The 20434-nt window shown below is 40.3% G+C and overlaps 1 protein-coding gene across 1 annotated transcript in view; it reads right to left on the minus strand.

Moving 5' to 3' along the window:
• The window catches only part of ARID5B (AT-rich interaction domain 5B), a 232458-nt gene that overhangs the window by 179387 nt on the left and 32637 nt on the right, over positions 1-20434 (minus strand). Inside the window, exon 3 of the mRNA XM_072131033.1 lies at positions 5559-5784. Coding sequence (XP_071987134.1) covers positions 5559-5784 — 226 coding nt within the window. The remainder of the gene's footprint in view (positions 1-5558; positions 5785-20434) is intronic.

Here is a 20434-nt window from a genome sequence, read left to right on the forward strand (position 1 = left end):
CTGTTCACCATGCTTTAGTTTTTGATGCCATATTTGCACTATAATAAATATACTTGACCAAAAGTATGACTCCTATTGGCAATCTACCAGAAGAGTGTGCCTTGTCGTAGCAACAGGCCTCAAACCCTGTTTGTGAAAGGTCACTGCGGGGGGCAGGAGGCTTGTTCGGTTTTGGGGTGTGTTGGGGCCCAGACACTTTTGCTGTATGGGGCCCCGAATTTCCTGATGGCTGCCCTGGTACCATCCTAATAAAAGTGGCAACATTTTAACAGGTAACACCCTCAATCGGTGCCAGTACCAATCTCGAGTGTTCCTGGCAGGGGATGAGCCTGAACGTGAGATTGTTCGGCTCTTTCAGCTCTTGCAGGGACTTGAACCTTTGGACTTGAACTTGCTAATGAACTAGTGCCACTTCAGAGCCCTTCAGGATTTCCAGTCATTGGACATCTCAATTGATGGTTCAAGTCCCACCCAGGTCAACATTTGCAAAGAATTAGTATTTTCTCTCCGTGTTTGTGTGGGTTTCCTCCGGGTCCTTCGGTTTCCTCCCACACTCCAAAACATATTGTTAGGTTGATTAGATTGTGAGCCCCATGGGGACAGGGACCAATTTGGCAAACTCTGTGCAGCGCTGCGTAATCTGTGTGCGCTATATAAATAAAGAATTATTATTAATTATTACCCCTAATCATAATATATCATTGGTGAAAGACTATGAGCAAAGTCATCAATTGAGATGTCCAATGACTGGAAAACGTGACGCGGCACTAGTTCATTAGCAAGTCTTACTTCCCACTCCAGTTGTCTAAAATTACCAAAAATTTTAAAAAAGACAGCCTTACACCAGACCACCATTTTTTATGGCACTGCAACACATCCCTATCTGCAATGCCAGATACAACCTATGGACAGTTAAGTCTTTGAAAGGAAGTTGCCATGTTATTATAATCCTAAAATTAATGGCTGTGACACTGGTATATAACAGATTTCCATGCCAAGTAATGTTGTGTGTAGAACAGAGCATAGAAAGACATCGACAGACCCTTCTGAGAATTAAAGGAACAGCAAATTAAATCTTCGTGTTCCTTAACAACCAGCATAAAAAAATGTCAGGCACAAGAGATGGTCAATCAAACCCACTAATATCCCAATGCACAAAGGCCGGGCAACAGCGGCTCAGCACGGACACTGCACTTGTGTAGAATAAAGCATAGTAAGAAATCCACAGACCCTTCTGAGAATTGAGGGATCAGCAAATAAAATCTGGATGTTCCTTAACAACTACGATCAAAATAAAAATGTCAAAAGGACCCAATGCACAAGAGACGGTCAATCAAACCCACTAATATCACAATGCACAATGGCCGGGCTGGGTAACGGCACGGACACTACACTTCGGATGAAGCTGTTCTTCTGTCTCCATTACTCCCCTTGTCCAGAGACCCTGAGGCAACCGATAGGATGTCAAAAAGACCCAATGCACAAGAGACGGTCAATCAAACCCACTAATATGACAATGCACAAAGGCCGGGCAACAGCGGCTCAACACGGACACTGCACTTGTGTAGAATAAAGCATAGTAAGAATTCCACAGACCCTTCTGAGAATTGAGGGATCAGCAAATAAAATCTGGATGTTCCTTAACAACTACGATCAAAATAAAAATGTCAAAAGGACCCAATGCACAAGAGACGGTCAATCAAACCCACTAATATCCCAATGCACAATGGCCGGGCTGGGTAACGGCACGGACACTACACTTCGGATGAAGCTGTTCTTCTGTCTCCATTACTCCCCTTGTCCAGAGACCCTGAGGCAACCGATAGGATGTCAAAAAGACCCAATGCACAAGAGACGGTCAATCAAACCCACTAATATCCCAATGCACAAAGGCCGGGCAACAGCGGCTCGACACAGACACAAGAAAACCCTTTTAAAGCAGCTTCATGTAACCTTAGCCTCTGTAAAATCTCGGTCTAACTTAAGAACTTTAAAATTTCAAGGATTTTTTTTTACGTTACAAAAACTAGAAAAAAACTAAACAAAATGGGAGAGAGTAAAGAGTGCATGGAATAAAAAAAAAAAAAAAAATCTATAGACCTATAATTGACACTGCATCAGATTCTAGAATTGGAAATGGTGTTTTAATAACCTCAGCCTAGAACATATTCCGTTGCAATGCCTCGAAGGCCTTCAATAAAATAGTCAACCTGTAGGAGCATATTTTCTTGGCTTAAACAACAATCCAAAGAATATAAATGTAGTCCGACTGTAATGACATATTTATAGGGCAATAAAGCTTACAGTGCTGCTTCTTTGCTTCACTTAAAGGGATATTGTAAAAGTTACGGCTAGAGAAAAAATATATATATTTTTTAGCTATTAATAATAACCCAATGTTATAACCCAATGTTAAGCTGATAATGTTTACTCTACATTGCTGCTGCAGTTCTTCAGAAAATATTATTCATTCAGCCCTTTTTTTTACCTACTATTTGCCAACTAGGCATGTTTTGTGATCACAGATGCTACCTAGTTCTTCAAAAACATGCATATACAGACATTTCTGGTAAACAAAAGCATTAATCAGGCTGACACGCATTATGCTGCCGTTTCTGCTGCTAGTAAATTATATTACAACAACAAAAAATGCAGAAGCATAAAGAACCATTTGAGTCTCATTTTATTGTCCATAAATAGAAATAATCTATACAAAAGGGTTTAGAAACTTTGCAAATCTAGTGCATCACTTATTTCTGTATAGAACAAAAGAATATTTGCAGCCTGTAAAATTGCCTAGAGCTACATTCATGCTGGTGCTGGGTATTACTGAATTCAGTCTATGATTAGTGGACAGATACAATCTGAGCTGCCTGAGCCCAGTTCACACCTATTCTGCTAATAAATTATGGCAAAACAGAATTAGTGCAATAACGGAAGACACTAAAAGTCCAATGACCTCAATGGACATTTCAACAGAGATCTGTTAGTCTTTTATTGTGACTCAAGTTAAAGGACAATTTTCACCAGGATGAAGCATTGTAAACCCAGCACACTGACATACTGGTGTGTCCCCCCTCTGGCAGGATCCACTCTTCTTTTAGCTTCTTATGCCGTTCTTTTTACTATAAAAGGCTTTTTGTAGATGTTAATAGAGCCTGGAGCCCCTCAGGCTCATTTGCATCATTTTTAAGTTTTTTTTAAAAGGCATTGGAAGCTTAAAGAAGAGCAGATTCTGCCCGAGGTGACACACACCAGCAAGTAAGTGTGTTTGGTTTACAATCCTTCATCCTGGTGGTAGATGTCCCTGAATAGCGCATGCCCCCATGCGTGTGTAAACTGGGCCATAGCTGAGCTCCTATTATTGGAGAATTAAGCAATTGTAAAATATATAAAAAATAAAATGCTAAAATCCCAAAAGCAAATCTTTACTTAAAAGAAAGTCCAACCCCTCCCCTAGTATTTTAACCTACTGGCAGCACAATGTGGAGACAAGCACAATTATTATCAAAAATAACTTTACAATTCCTGTCCATAATAAGGTTTCTGAGAACTTCCCATTTTAATCCATATGCTAATAAGGTAGTTGGTGCACCCAGGTGTGTCCCCAGCAACCAGAGCACTGCTATTCTAGCCTGGACTACTACCCTTACCATAAGATAAGTATGAAAATTGCAATCTTGCAAGAAGCAAGATGGGGGGGGGGGGGGCATGGATAGGAAAATGAAGTTGCTTAGGCAGGACAAGTGCTCCAGGATGACAAAGGCCGGCCCTGGGTGCACCTCCTGCCTCATTGGCATACACATAAAACTGGAAATATCTTGAAAACGCAAAAAGTGATAAACACAGGAGAAGTGGGAATAAGTGAAAGTAGTGTTGTGCCACTTTTAGCATTTAAGTTTACTTAAAAACATCTTGACCTACCAATGAAAACTTTTACACTTTTAAAAATATATGATTAAAAAAACAAAACATTTCACAGGACACTGTAGAAAAATAAAATTTTCTATATTAATCCATTTCGGAGAGAGAACTCATTTCTTCCTCACATTTGCGGAGTGATGCTTTATTCAGTTGAATGACCAGTTCTGGGCAAGTGATGCCATATTCAGTGGTCAATTTTGGCTTTGCAATATTTGATTCTTTAAAAGCTGAAAAACTATATAAAATATGTATCCTAGCAGCACCGGTAATTTTTGGAGAAGCCAATTTACCAAGGACAGAAAAAAGGAATAATGTATTCAACTGAGTGTTAGTTGCTCACACATGAACAGTTTGAGAAATATCAACGTACATAATAATTATACACAGAATGTTCACAGCTTTTGTACTATTATTAAAGCCATTAATCAACTGAACAGCCTTATTAGGTAGAAGTAGTGAAATAGAGACCGGGGCTCTCTCACTAATGGACAGAGCAGCAGGCCGAGCAAGCCCCCCGTTGCTCCATACTAGTCCATGCTAGGCCTTCTCCTACATCTATTAGTAAGAAGGGGATCCCTGTTCTTTGGATCTCAGGGGTCCCCGTCTAATGGTTGGTGGGGATCCCAGTAGTTGGACCCTAAACGATCAACTTGTTTTCCATATCTTGTGGATTGGTGATAACTTATAAACTTGAGACAACCCCTGATTTTCTCCATTTACGGTTATGCTTCCATCATATTAATGGCCTCCGTTTAGACCCTACCCCCAACTAAATTTCTTAGTGAATAAGACGATGTTATACAGAGGCATTTGTCAACTATAGGCATAGTATTTTTTTAATGAAAACCTTAGAATTGAAAAGTATAGTCCACTGGGATTGGGTGTTCAAATGGGCTAACGGAGCCTTATGAATAACTGGTGGATATGCCGGGGGATCTTTCCCAACATAAATGTGATGCAGTCATTACAAAGCGCAATCTTATATTCAGCAGGAAATAAAGGCATCATCTTAAAGGGAACCTGTCACCAGGAGACCCATTTTTAGCACTCCCCCAGTCCCCACAGAGCATAGTACATACACTGCCAAAGTGTTTTTGTATAAAAAATAGGTTTTACAGAAAAAAGATATATATATATATTGTACCTTTCATTAGCATCTGCTGTGTGACTAGGCAGTTGCCCAATAGGAGGGGCTGGAAAGGAGCAGTCCCCCCCCCCCACCCTTGGGAAACATGTGACCTTTTCAAATATATGAATAACTCCCCACACTCAGGATTGGCTGTAGAGGAGCAGGGGGCGTCGCTAAGCCCAGTGATGGGTGTTTTCATATATTTGAAAAGGTCACATGGAGAAGCAATTTCCCAAGGGTGGGGGGGAACTGCTACTTTCCAGCCCCTCCCATTTGGCAACTGCCTAGTCACACAGCAGATGCTAATGAAAGGTACAATATAACATATCTTTTTTTCTGTAAAACCAATTTTTATACAAAACACTTTGGCAGTGTATGTACTATGCTCTGTGGGGACTGGGGGAGTGCTAAAAATGGGTCTCCTGGTGACAGGTTTCCTTTAATACCTTGTTCCAACTAAATGCGATCAAGAAAACAGAAAATATTATGAGAATTTAGTAGTTACCCAGTTCCGCCTTTTCTTTGAAGACATCCTTGAAGTTGAGGCCGCTATTTAGAGTGGATTGTCTGGATTTTAATATACATTCTTTTTGGCCATTTTTGCCCAGTTCTTTCAGCTTCAAGGGTAAAGCTCGGAGTCCACACTTCCATTTTGTATAATCCGATTGTGCCCATTTTGTTAAGTCTTCAAGTTTGACAATCACTTTTTCTGAAACTGCAATTACTTCATCCTGCAACAAGACATTAAAAAAAACTGTGAAATTATATATTTTAAGCTACGTTCAAAGCAATGCGGCTGGACCATATGGACCTGACAGGAACAGCCAACCAAAACACAGGAAAGGCGAATCAGGCTAGTAATGTAGCATTAGATCACTGCACACAAAACCACTGCTTAAACTACATTAATGTATTATTTGATAGGGGAAATTTTAGTAATAATGAACGCAGAAATTGTAATTTTTTTTCGGGATTGAATAACTTTATGTAATTTGGGTGTCTACATTATAACTTGTTAAGAAAGTGCCCATCTTCTGATGTATCGAGTCATCATCTGTTATCTATGGGGAAACCTGAAAGCAAGTGTCTAATTTTACAGCAGCGCCTCCACAGGTGCGATTAGGCATTACCAACAGCTATTCAAATGAATGGATTGACTCAGGACAAGTCATCCAGATAGAGCGGGAGCTGCTCTGTGTGCTGGCAAAAATATAGGATTCAGAATACAAGTGTGAATGGAAATAGGTTTTCTAAACTAGACAATGGGGGTCATTTACTAAGGGCCCGATTCGCGTTTTCCCGACGTGTTACCCGAATATTTCCAATTTGCGCCGATTGTACCTGAATTGCCCCGGGATTGTGGCGCACGCGATCGGATTGTGGCGCATCGGCGCCGACATGCGCGCGACGGAAATCGGGGGGCGTGGCCGAACGAAAACCCGACGTATTCGGAAAAACCGCCGCATTTAAAAACCGCAAAAGTGTCGCTTGGGGAGCGCTTACCTTCACCTGGTCCGAGGTGGTGCATTCCGGCGCGATGAGATGACTTTCAGCGCAGCAGCGCCACCTGGTGGACGGCGGAGGAACTACCTTCTTAAATCCCGGCCGGACCCGAATCCAGAGCAGAGAACGTGTCGCTGGATCGCGAATGGGCCGGGTAAGTAAATTTGCCCCAATGCCTTTAATATTATGCATCATAAATGTAATTAAAAAAACAGACAACATTATTGTGCACATATTATCCATCACTCCCTCAGACAACATACAGCAGCCTTACAGAGAGGAACAATAACCATCAGCAGATACTTCATTGCATTTTACAGAATGAAGGCTTGTAGCAAACAACATATTGTTCAGCCGCTTCCATTTGACCTGAAGAGGTTGAGTTTGAGAATAAAATCCATTTCTCTCTTTCGCTTGATCAAAGAACGCAAATACAAACATAATAGACACTTTGTGGAGTTATTCAAACTAGCAATAAATAAATAATAAATGCCCTCAATGCGGCTTTTGTCTTAATAGTAATAAATATGTTGCATTGAATATAACGGGAACATTTTTTTTCTACAATATAACCATGGAAATATGAGAAACTAGCTACAAGATTTACAAGAAAATTTTAATAAACTTCAGTATCGGTCAGAGACATTAGTGATTGGGGGTCGCCTGGTCACGCCATGCCCAATTGGGGAAAGGTAGGGGAATTGTGACTGTACAGGTGGTCCCCTACTTAAGAACACCTAGCTTACATACGACTCCTAGTTACAAACGGACCTCTGGATGTTGGCAATTTACTGTACTTTAGCCTTACGCTACAATAAACAGCTATAACAGTTATCACAGGTGTCTGTAATGAAGCTTTATTGTTATTCCTGGTTCTAATGACAACCCAACATTTTTAAAATCCAATTGCCACAGAGACCAAAAAAAAATTTGGCTGGGGTTACAATGATAAAATATACAGTTCCGACTTACATACAAATTCAACTTAAGAACAAACCTACGGAACCTATCTTGTACGTAACCCGGGGACTGCCTGTAGTAAGGTTTGTACACCGGTACAAGCCTTGATAAATCCCCCTCCCCCCATCATACAAAAGTAAAATGGGTACAGCCACATACCATAGGATTGAATTCCTTTGGGGAATTTGTTGGTAATATTATGATAATATTATCATCCTGGTGGAATATTATCTTGTCCAAAAAGAAAAATGTATACACTAAGCATATTACATACTAATAAAAATAATAGGTCTAGCACTTCTACCCATATTTATTTTGATATCAATTGGGGTTCCTGCAGCTGAACGGTGAAGATCTGTGGCTGTTTAATAAATAATATATACAGCTTTTCCATTGACTTCAATAACAAGTCATGTTCTAACAACTTCAATTTTTAACTATAAGCCAAGGGTGTAAGGGCAGGAGAAGAAAAAGTAGAATAAATGAATTGCGGTAACAGTAAGGTGCAGGAGAAAGGTCACCAAACAGCTGTAACATCACTTTGCTCAGTTGTGCAACAGCTAGCTACAAGTCTTTAGATGCATTTTGAGGTCAACGTGCCAAAGTACAGGATCCGGAGCTTCAGCTTGGCTGCCTGCATCCTTATGGTCCCAATATGGTGCCACAATTATAATTCAATTCAAGCGATAAGATGTTCTATTTTAGATTAAAGGGAACCTGTCATCAGGAGCCCTTTTTCTGGCTCCCCCATATCCCCATAGAGAATAGTGTACACATTGCCCAAGTGTTTTTTTGATATAAAAGAAAAGTTAGGTGAGTGACAGTATCCTGTGTCCCATGGGAGTGGACAGGTAGGAGTGGTCTCCCCCACCCTTGGGAAACCGCTTCATCATACGTCTATTTCATATTCTTTTTAAAACCCATATTGAAATAGACGCATGAAGGAGCGGTTTCCCGAGGGTGAGGGAGACCACTCCTCACTGGCTACTCCCATAGGACACTGCTCTGCAGAGAGAAAAGTAAACTTTTATCCAACTTTTCTTTTAAAATTGGAAAAATACCCTGTTTTATTATAACACACACTTTGGCAATGTGCACACTACTCTTTATAGGGACATGGGGGAGCCAGAAAAAGGGCTCCTAATGACAGGTTCCCTAAACATTTTTTGCTGTAATGGGACCAAGGATAATCAATAAAGCTTCATTACAGACACATTACTGCTGATCATTGCAGCCTGGGACTATAGTAAAGCATTCAGAAAGCTTCACCAGAGGTCAGAGGGGTCTGTCTGTAACTATGGGTTGTCTGTAAGTCGGGTGTCCTTAAGTAGGGGACCGCCTGTATTCCTATGGGAGAAGGATTATTGGAAATGTCCTTTAATGGACCTAAAATGACAATAGGCATGGGTAGTCAGGCAAATCTATACCGTCCATAGTTCTAAACCATTTTCCACCACAAAAATGTTATGTCTTTGAGCTGACCATAGGCACGCTACTATTTCCTAAATGTACTTGATCAACCTTAGGATTCAGTTCAGGAGAAAATGTGGCAAAAAACAGATAGGTTCATAGTCTACCATTATTCTAAAAATAATATTCAGCAATACGAAATCACACAACTGGAAAAAAAAAAATAGAGACCTCCTTGTGGGCACATTAATAATCTAACATTACAATCTGCTGCAAAATAAATGCAACAAGGCTCACTGAAAAAGACTGAACTGAAAAAATGATGGTGTTTAATAAAAAATGCATCCATGTAAAAAAAATAATATATATATATATATACATATATACACACGCACATATTCCACAGTGTAACAGTTCAGCTATTTCACATCACCAGCAGAGAAGGACTGCACAGTGAATCAAGACTTTTAGGTCCATTTAGAAGCAAATGTAACTTGTCACACTGAGATGACTAATGGTTTGCTGATCTTTGCAGAAATGAAGTAAGTTAATATAAATTCTTGAAACTCTGACTCATCTAAGAGCTGGCTCTTGTTTAGAATGTGTTTTGCTGGCTTGTGGACACAAAATAGTGATTTCAGCTTTCTACTGAATAAAAAATAAAATAAAAATAAGACCAAAAAGAAATAATTGCTCAAAAACCACCTTCCTTAGTTGATGCACATTTTCTCGTCTCCCAATAAACAAGCTGAGGATATTAAGTGAAGGAAGCTTATTTTTCTATTCCAGATGTCCAAATATAGGACACTGGCACAATTTCTGAAGAAGAACCGCCAACTGGAAGCTCTCACAGAAGCTAAATAAATAACGTCTTAAAATAATTCTGTTGGTGGCTCGGTATTTTTGGGAATTGAAGGATGTTCCTGTAGTAGATTACACAAAGTTAACCTTGTGCCAAAAGTTCTCTGCATGAAAACAATTTTCAGTTCTTCCTTCCACGGGTCTAACATGGATGGACTAGTAAACCGTCAAGAGATGGAACATGAAACAGCCACCTAAGCATTAGCTTAAAGGGAACCAGTCATCATAAATCAGCCTAATAAACCACTACTAGTATATTGAGAGGTAGTTTTTGTCGATTTCATGGTCCAGTGTGGCGGCATCATCCAGAAAATCAACTTTGAGAAGTGAGATGTAAATTGGTTGTATAAAGTCACATATGAGAGTTTAACACACTCCACCTAAACCAATTTACATCTCACTTCAAAGTTGATTTCCTGGATAAGGCCACCACACTGGGTCGTGAGAGAAACCTGATCTGGAAGGCGTTCAGCTGCTTGGCAACATACTGGTAGAGGATTATCAGGGCAATTTCTGATGACAAGTTCCCTTTAAATCTTTGAAGCTGTAACTTTACAACATATTGGGGCACATTTACTTACCCGGTCCATCGAATTCCCCGAAAGTGCATTGTCCGACGATAATGAACTGTGCCGCAATTCACCAATATCGTCGCTGGAGTTTACCTTCTCCTTCCTGGTGCATGTAAGTGCTTGATCTTGCGACACAATTTGAAATTTAAATCCCTCACCAAGTCCTAATCAGTGGGATCGTCCAATGGCACGCCCCCCTCCCATTTCTGTTGCATAAAAGCAGCTGCCCCAAAATATGATCGGCTGCAACACAATCCCAGCGCAAAGCACTGTTAAATACCTGTCAAAGTTGTGCAAATCACGAAAAACGGCGAACAGTCCGACGACTGTGCGGTCTGCGACGCTTAGGCTATATTCACACTGCCATTGCCCGCCGGTACCGTACCGTAGCGGGCAACGGCAGTGCACGGGGAGAGGAGGAGGAGGTGAGCGCAGCTCACCCCCGCCCCTCTCCATAGGGATACAGGGCGCACGGCGCCGTACTACGGACAAAGATAGGACATGTCCTATCTTTTTCCGGGGTACGGAGCCGCATGTGTGCTGCACTGTACCGCTCCCGTAGGGCGCCGTGCGCCCACTGCCGTCTATGTAGGACGTATATCGGCCGTATATACGTCGGCCGTATATACGTCCTCCATACGGTAGTGTGAATGTAGCCTTAGTAAATAAGCCCCATTGTGTTGTAGTCAATACCATTTATAATATCAATATTATTGTCTTTAAGAAAACTTTTTATTGTATTCTAGGGGGGGGGGGGGAAATTGTATTGGCCCGGTTTTCATTCATAAAACAAAAGAATACGCTGGATAACCCCTTTAAAGGGATTGGCCATGTTTTATAAAATGCAAGATAGGTAATTACTAGAAATAATAGATCAAGCTATACCCACCTATCCTTATCGCTGTCCTACAGCACAAAGATCTGGTCCACTCTGTTGGTAACTGTTTACATGATGTTGAAATACACCACTCACTGCTGCAGCAAATCACTGGCTGCTGCGGTATATAGCATGCTGATAAGACATGTTATAGATCCATCTTATGTCCAATCTGTAACTGTAGATTAAAATTCTACAACTTTCTAAATAACAAAACCCCATACGGTTGGGGAAAGGTCGGAGGGGTAGACTTGCATGTATTCTATGAAGTCAGAAAAATTTTAATTTAGATATGAAATCAAAATGTTTGTGTTTGACTTCCCTGAAAGTGAATTTAAAGACAATCCTATAGCATTTACAGGGAATTTCTATTTAGATTTCCTGCCACCTGTTGTAATGTGAGCGCGCTCAGAAACTCGCTATCGCCGTAATTGGCGGATGACCTTTCATCTGAATATAAAGTTCATGAATGCAGATGAATAGTGTGAAATCTCATTAACTTAAAAGGAACAGATTAACGTGGAAGATTTCATAATGCAACACGCGCTCAACTACTTTACTAAGAAACAAACATTATCCCATAGGATTGCACAAGAAGTAAGAAATATATATTTCGTTTGAGTTTTCTGAGCGCTTTCTGTTCAGTTTCCTAAAATAACAATCGTATAGTGTTTACAGGTCTGATAAAGTATCATCACTTCTATATAAAAACAGAAAAAAACGGTTTTTGATGTTGGATGGTTGAGACTAAAAAAAAAAAATTTTTACTAGTCCACAAGCACCAAACATTTTCATTCATGCCCCAAGGCATAAAAGGTAGATGTTTTAAAAAACGGTTTTGCTTGTTGTGAAGAAGATGCATGTTTTTTGTAGTATTGAAAACTGGTTTTCTGTAACTGGTTGTGGTGCATTAGTTTTCCTGGTTTGGTAACTTTTGTGTGAATGACTTATTATCCTACTCCTCTCATCAGACCACCTAATGCTCTATTCTCTTCTGTCTAGTATTACCATATTTTTCGGACTATAAGGCACACCTGATTATAAGGCGCACCATCAATAAATGCCTGCTAAAACGTCTAAGTTTATATATAAGGTGCACCGGATTACAAGGTGCACCTGATTATTAGGATGAATGACCAGCAGGTGGCAGACCTGTGCACAGTACAAGGCAGCTGTTGTCTGTAAGTACAGTTCATATATAAGTTCATAAATCAAAGAATGTTTTGTGCGCCTTATAGTCTGAAAAATACGGTACCACCTGGGAGTTATGTACCAAAACCGGGGGATGTGCTGTTGCAATGTAACACAATGTAATATATGTTCTGTTCTACTGACCTGCAGCTTGGTGTCTGCTCTTACCTTATAGGAGGCGCCAACAGCAGCCCTGGTGCTTTATTGGGGAAGCTGCAGAGAATTGTGGGCATTTTCAATTGTATAAAAGGTGGTACTGACCAGCAATCTGGGGGATTGTGATTGTGGATATTTGTGCTTTGCCTTCAGCTGGTCTGTGGAGCTACAAGAGCCTGATGTCTATTGAACCTGTTATGTTATACCGTATTTTTTGGACTATAAGGCGCACAAAAAATCCTTTGATTCTCTCAGAAATCAAAGGTGCACCTTATAGTCCAGTGCGCCTTATATATGAACCGTACTTACAGACAACGGCTGCCTTGAACTATGCACAGGTCTGCCACCTGTTGGTCATTAATCCTTATAATCCGGTGCGCTTTATAATCCGGTGCGCCTTATATATGAACCTAGACGTTTTAGCAGGTATTTATTGATGGTGTGCTTTTATTGATGGACTTTTCATAATAAACTCCTTTGGATTATTTTCATTAAGCAAAGCCTGGTTATCCATTGAAAAGCCTCGGCCTCACACTTGTATTTTGACATAGATGCGTGGCTTTGTGTAAAGCTTACATGGTTTATGATGGGACAACATACCCACACAAAATGTGTTCCATCTTGGCACAAAGTAAGCCAACCATTATGTGCTGTATGGCTATCATCTAGTATTCACAACCTTGATCTATAGCACCTGCTCTAAATTTGTTATACAGTATTATCAAATCTGCACAAAGTTTAAGTTTTAGGGGTTTTTTTTTTATCACTACTGACATTTAGGCCCTATCCTGGGCCATTTATTGCAAAATCTCTTAACTTCTTTCAAATAAATTTAAAAAAAAAAAAAAAACTCAACACCTACAGCAAATATTGAATTATTAAAGGTAGGGAGTCATAAACTTGATAAGCTCTTTGTTATCAGGTCTTGCAACACCAGAGGAAACAACGGAACCTAATAATTGTTAGGTTTTTACATCTGATTCATTTCAAGTTCTTAGTAAACATTCCACAAGTAGATTGTTGCTCAACCTTCTAATTCATTATGTAATCATTTCACAGAGCAGATAAAGTTTATTTTAGATAATAAGTCAGCTATGTTGGATTTTGACACGCTGTGTTCCTCTTTCCTTGTCAAATGTTGCATTGTTTTCTCTTTATAGATGTTATAGGGGATCCACCACCACTATAGCAGATATGGAGGTCTATGCCCAAACATGGCAAAAATAGCTCAGTTTTTTTTGTTCTTCTTCTTCGAAGCCAAAACTTTACTGCTGAAAAATGCTAATTGGGATGAAGTGCTTTGGCAGAGCACCGGCTCCACACCTCACCGGACCTGAAGGAAGAGAAAAGGCTCTGGGAGGTAGAAGGGCAGTGGTGGGTATTGTCACGGGTGTGCTAACATCCCCCAAACTATGTATGGCTAATTTACATTAAGGGGACCATCTGTACTTAATATTACACAGTACGGTTTCTGTCACCATTTACCTCTGACTGTAGATATGAAGTTCAGGGCTGTGAGTCGTGACCTGGTGCCAACTCCAAAACACTTCAATGAGACATTTCTCTTGTTAACAGGGGTGATAGATTTCTTTCTTAAAATATAGATTACTAATATACAGTATATACCTTTCTAGAGAACAATAAAAATGTGCTGAAGTGTTTCAAATCATACATCTTCAAGTGTAGGTGTTACCTCCAGGGCATAACCCCTCCACCACACAACGTCTTCTAATATATATATATGCAATACATAACCTGGTTTGTTTTTGCAGTTCAACCTGCTGTGCTTTTTGTTGTAACGATAGGAAGTGAAATACTGCAACAAGTACCGGTACATATAGAGAGCCATTACCGTTTCCTATGAGATTGGGTATTTTTGGCACTCCCATAGGCAGTGAATGGGAATGCCATAGATGGCTGACCATGCTGCGTTATCAACCTGCTGTGCTTTTTGTTGTAACGATAGGAAGTGAAATACTGCAACAAGTACCGGTACATATAGAGAGACGTTATCGTTTCCTATAAGATTGGGTATTTTCGGCACTCCCATAGACAGTGAATGGGAGTGCCATAGATGGCTGACCATGCTGCGTTATCAACCTGCTGTGCTTCTTGTTGTAACGATAGGAAGTGAAATACTACAACAAGTACATATAGAGATCCATTACCATTTCCTATGAGATCGGGTATCTTCGGCACTCCCATGGACAGTGAATGGGAGTGCCATAGATGGCTGACCATGCTGTGCTGTCAACCTGCTGCACGACTGACTAACCGTCCATCAATAAGTGTGAATGGGATCTCCATGATCAGTGAGGGTCCAAGCAGTTGGACTCCCTCTGATAAGATTGTTTTTGCTTATCCTGTAGAAAGGGGTTGGACAATCACATTTGGTACAGTCCCTTAAAGCACTCACATAGCATTTACTTTGGCTTTTAGTCTACTTTTCCGCACCATTACAATGGTCAGTTTTCTACCAAGATTTATAAGCAAAAATCAAAAGTGGATCCTAATAATATAAAAAGGTACAAATAGTTTCATTATAAATTTTCTTTCTGGCCGCCTACAACTTCTGGCTGTGGCTCAACAATTTGTGTAAAATTGTATAAGAAAAAAGCAAAATGTCAACTTGACTCATTACAGTTATAAAGAATCGAGCCAAACAAATAATAATAATTGTAGCTCTAAAAATGATTAACTGACCAATACCCGCGCCTCCTGCTGATGTCACTTAATTGCTTTAAAATTTAACGCAATGTGGATGCCGGTTTTAAACGACTCATATTTTTCAAGACCGTCACATTGGCCTTATTCCAGTATAGAGGTGAGATGGGAAAGCTTTCAATAGAAACGTAAAATGTAAATGTAATGTAATGTAAAGAACAAAAAGAAAAAAAAAAAAAGTCCCCAATACCCCTTAAACCGTTAGGATCAAGAATGGTTTTATTTTTTTTTCTTTTACTGCTCCGTCATGATGAAAAGTGCTGAAAAGGTATCATAAATCATATGTTCTGTTATAATTTTGGAGAAATATATACAGTACTTTACCGTGTGCTTTAACTAACACAAGGAATAAATTACAAACCAATGCAAACCAGATTTGTCTCACCAAAAGGGCGCACATTTTGGAGCAAGTCAAATTGCGGCAAAATTTTTGTGCTTTTTTCATTTTTACCATCTCTTGTCAATGATTTAAGGTGACTACGAAAGAGGACAGGGCTTAGTCGGAGGGAACAGAATTACCATATATACTCGAGTATAAGCCTAGTTTTTCAGCACAAAAAAAAAATGTGCTGAAAACCCAAACTCAGCTTATACTTGAGTTAAAAAATATATCAAAACTCACCTTTCCGACTTCCCCTACTGGGGGATATGGGGTGGCAGGCTATATACTATGGGGCAGGGACCGGCAAGCTATATACTGGGGAGGCTGTGACCAATGCATTTCCCACCCTCGGGTTATACTCGAGTCAATAGGTTTTCCCAGGTTTTTGTGGTAAAATTAGGGGCCTCGGCTTATACTTGAGTCGGCTTATACTGGAGTACAGGCAGTCCCCGGGTTACATACAATATAGGGTCTGTAGGTTTGTTCTTAAGTTGAATTTGTATGTAAGTCGGAACTATATATTTTATCATTGTAATCCGAGCCAGAACTTTTTTGGTCTCTGTGACAATTGGATTTTAAAAATGTTGGGTTGTCATAAGAACCAGGATTAACAATAAATCTTAATTACAGACGCCTGTGATAACTGTTACAGCTGTTTATTGTAGCCTAGGACTAAAGTACAGTAAATTACCAATATCCAGAGGTCCGTTTGTAACTAGGGGTCGTATGTAAGTCGAGTGTTCTTAAGTAGGGGACCGCCTGTATATACGGTACCATATTTTGTACCAAAAATTGGAGTAAATTGTGGCTCAAATCTATGTCCCAGGAATATATAGTCACTTGGAATGCAAGAAATACAATACTGTCAAAGTAATCACAAAAATCTCCCTGATTAAGAGCTCTTATTGCTTAAAACGTGTCAGCTGATCCCCTACATGCGTGTACAAGATTTTAATTACGGAAAAAAAATGTAATTTTTTTTTTTTTTTTTTTTTTTTACAGTGCCAGGATGGTTCGTGATTACTTTCATTGTATCGCAGCTGTATGGACTGGTCCATCCCCATTGCATGGTGAAGACCAATGAAGGGACATGGGGGAATAGCTATTTTGAGGAGCAGGTGAGCTATGTTGAGCCTTAAGAGGAGCTTTCTTAAACATTTTAATATAATACTATATTACTCCTTTATTGTAGGGGAAAAAAATGTGCCAGATAGCAGCCATTTTATTGGAAATTCCTGGGTTGTAATAAAACAAGAATATTTAAAAAGGAAAGAAAAATTAAAATGTCAAGGAAATCTACCATGAAAATCAAGCATGATCCAGGCACCGTGAGTGTGGTAATCTTCTTAGATATATCAAAATAAAATTATGCTAATGAACCTAAAGGGCTTCGGAAGGGGGCCTTACCATAGCCCCTCTCTGCTGTAGCTTCACAGACTTTCACCTCCTACCCCTTCTCCCTACTACTTTCTCCTCCCTCAGGCGGGAGTCTTTCTCCCTCCTACCCCTTCACCTCCTACTTTCTCCTCCCTCAGGCGGGAGTGCTTTTGGACAGTACAAAAACAGTGCAGGCCAGAGTCTTTTAGTACTCTCTATCCAGACGGCTGTGGATCATTTTCATGCACCGGAAGGAAGCCGAAGATGGAGTGCCATTTTGAGGTCCCGAGGTTGGGTGAGCTGGCATTTCTTTTGCTACTTTGTTGTAGTTTGATGTCTATACATTTTTGGACAGTGTAATAGTCTATGGAGCTACAGCATGGAGGGGCTCTGGTAACAGTCCCCCCTCCCCCCAAGAACTTCAGGCTTAAAAGAATAATTTTAAACCTTGATTTTAGAAGGAAAGAAGGAATGAGGCCATGGATACCAATTATAAGAAGATTACCACAGTCATGGTGCCTGGATTAAATGCCCCTGGTTGATCATGATGGATTTTGATAGTAGATTTCCTTTAAACAACTCACACTTGAAACTTTAACATCTTGTTCACACAGTAGAGATCTCCTCATGCCACAACACAATACCTCTAGTATGATGTGGGATGCAGCATAAAAGCTGGAAAGTTAAGCAGCCTCTTCAACGCCACGAGTAGTATTTTTGACGTCTAAAACTATCCGACTCAGTGCCGGCTTTTAACTCTTGCCAGTAACCGTAAAAGCTTCGGCAATACTAAATCTTTCTACCTGAAAGCATTAAACACTCCTAAAATATTTTCTTTAGAAATCAAGATTAAAGCATCAACTCGTGTAATTCACGTCTATGCAACGCGTCACCCCCAGCGTCATATATCACTATTAAGAAATAGGTTTTCGCAAGAGAGTCAAAAATATGGCAGACATGAATTCTGCTGGAAAGTAATTGATGGTGTTTGTAGCACGTTACAAAAGCTTACGATGATGAACGCAACTGCAAGCCGTGTTTAGAATTCCACAAATCACATCCAGCTAATCCTTAAATGATATTAATATCCAAGAGCAAGTTGCAGACAAGTCCCATCTGAATGCCAAGTGTGTGTCTTAAAATACTACAAGTAATGGAAGCATTCCCCACTCCGTACGTACAAGCCGCCATATTGTACGGAGAACATGGACAGGCTTAGAAGCTGGCTTGGCCGATGGAATACTTTCTTATGACGGTTTGTCACTTGGCAACCAAGTTAATGGTTCAGTTTCTCCCATGCTGGAAAGACTCTACAGGCAGGATTTTAATATCTCTATTTTTATTGGCATCCTGTTCCCATTTCCACATGAAGAAACAATAAAGCTATATTGTTCGCTGCCCTGTTCAAATGATGGTATCTAAATGCATATATGAATTCGCTTAAAAGCTAGAGGGTTATAAGATATCAGAAGAACAAATAAAGCATTTATTCTCCAGCAGAATACTCCAATGTGCTGAACCTTTTGCACAAAATACTCTATTATATTGAGGCACAGAGAGTGGGAGGTTCGGGGTTTAACTCTCACAAGGACTATGGTAACCAGCAGTGAGATATACTTTATTGCAACTTGAAAATCAAGAAAGATTCTTACAGCAGATTTTTCTCGAGCTTTTACATATCTCCTGCTGTTATAACACGTACAACAACCATAACCTCCACCCTGTGTGCAGGTACTAACCCATGTCATGTCACCCAGATACATGATTAGGTTTTACATGTGATTAGAATCTTTAAAAGATACATTCTTACTACGATAACCCGGCACTATAAATATGTTATCCCATGGTAGAGAAAGAGCCGAGAGTGAAAAGATTCAGTACATTTGTAAACATTTAAAATACCTGATCTTTTTACGATTAGGAGTCCAATGGCTGACAGCTCCAATCTCTGAAAGTAATTTGCATAAAGACACAATAAAAGTTTATTACACTCTTGATAGCTTGGTAAGAAATTATAAAATATTTCCACGGAGAATCTACACATGAGCTATTTACATCTAACACTACTGCAAAAAAGTAGTTTCCAGATGGTAGATTCCCTTTAATACTTCATCCAAGAGATACAGCTGAAGTGTATTCCCTGGAGAATGGCAAATTTGATCGTGAACCCAAGGATCCCCAGTCCAACACTGTAACTGAAACCTTACCTCACTAATTTTTCTCCAATGCCTTCAGATTAGACCTGAAGAAAGTTGGGGTTACAATGCATTCTTAGAGTAAGGCTACCGAGTAATGGGTCATTTGCGCACAAAGCATGACCAATGTGAGCCGGCTCACTAAAGCCCGCCCTAAACTGATTGCCACACCCCCTTTAACCCGATAAAATCGGGTTAAAAGTGGTGTGGGTGACTGACTGGCTGTTAATGTATTTTTCTGACAATAAGGCGCACTGGATTATAAGGTGCATTATGAATAAAGGACTGCTAAGACGTCTAGGTGCATATATAAGGCGCACTGGATTATAAGGCGCAGGCAGTTTTTTTGGCGGCTACTTGGGTTAGAAGGTGGGCCTGTGTGGCCGGCAGATGAGGAAGCCATGTGGTTCGCGCCAGGTATGGTTTTCAGTTCCCGCTGGAGATTTGCTGTGAAGGGGCCGTCTCCGGGGACCCACTTAGGTAGAGTCCGCTGCCCTCCTCCAGTCACTATCGAGTCCCCCTCTGGTACTGCCGGCCATCCAGGGTTGCCGCTGCAGCTCCAGTCTCTCCATGCTACTGTATGGAGAGACTGGAGCCAGGGCACTTCAGGAGCCGGTGTGGGGTATTGTGCCCGTTTACAGTGTGTGCAGGATGTTGGCAGGATATTGCTGGCATGGCCCGGAGCTCTTGTTAAACACGACCGTTTCATATATAAAGTGCACCAGAATATAAGGCGCACTTTTGATTTCTAAGAAAATCTCAGGATTTTGTGTGCACCTTATAGTTCGAAAAATACGGTATATGTTTAATAGGGAGCCATTCAGGAGCCAAGAGAGCCGTCTCTTCTTAATGAATGGAGCCTAATGTGCCAGCTCGCTAAGAAGAGCCGGACTTCCCATCACTACTATCTAGACAGAACTGGAACCCACTCCTGTGTGTAAGAGCCCATGAATCCATGCTGATGTGTGCTAGCCATTGAATCAACTGCTAACAGACACCCTAAAACTTAGTTTGTGTTCATGTAGTCCAAGTGAATAAACAGTTATTTTTCAATAATTAAATTAAGAACTCCCAATCTACTTCTAAGCACTAAAAGAGGAGACATTTAAAAATGATAAATCAATTTTTCTCACAAAGCTTCTCCTGGCGGATCCCACTGCATGTTCAATGTTC

This window comes from Engystomops pustulosus, chromosome 11 (genome assembly GCF_040894005.1).
Source record: "Engystomops pustulosus chromosome 11, aEngPut4.maternal, whole genome shotgun sequence".
Lineage (NCBI taxonomy): Eukaryota > Metazoa > Chordata > Amphibia > Anura > Leptodactylidae > Engystomops > Engystomops pustulosus.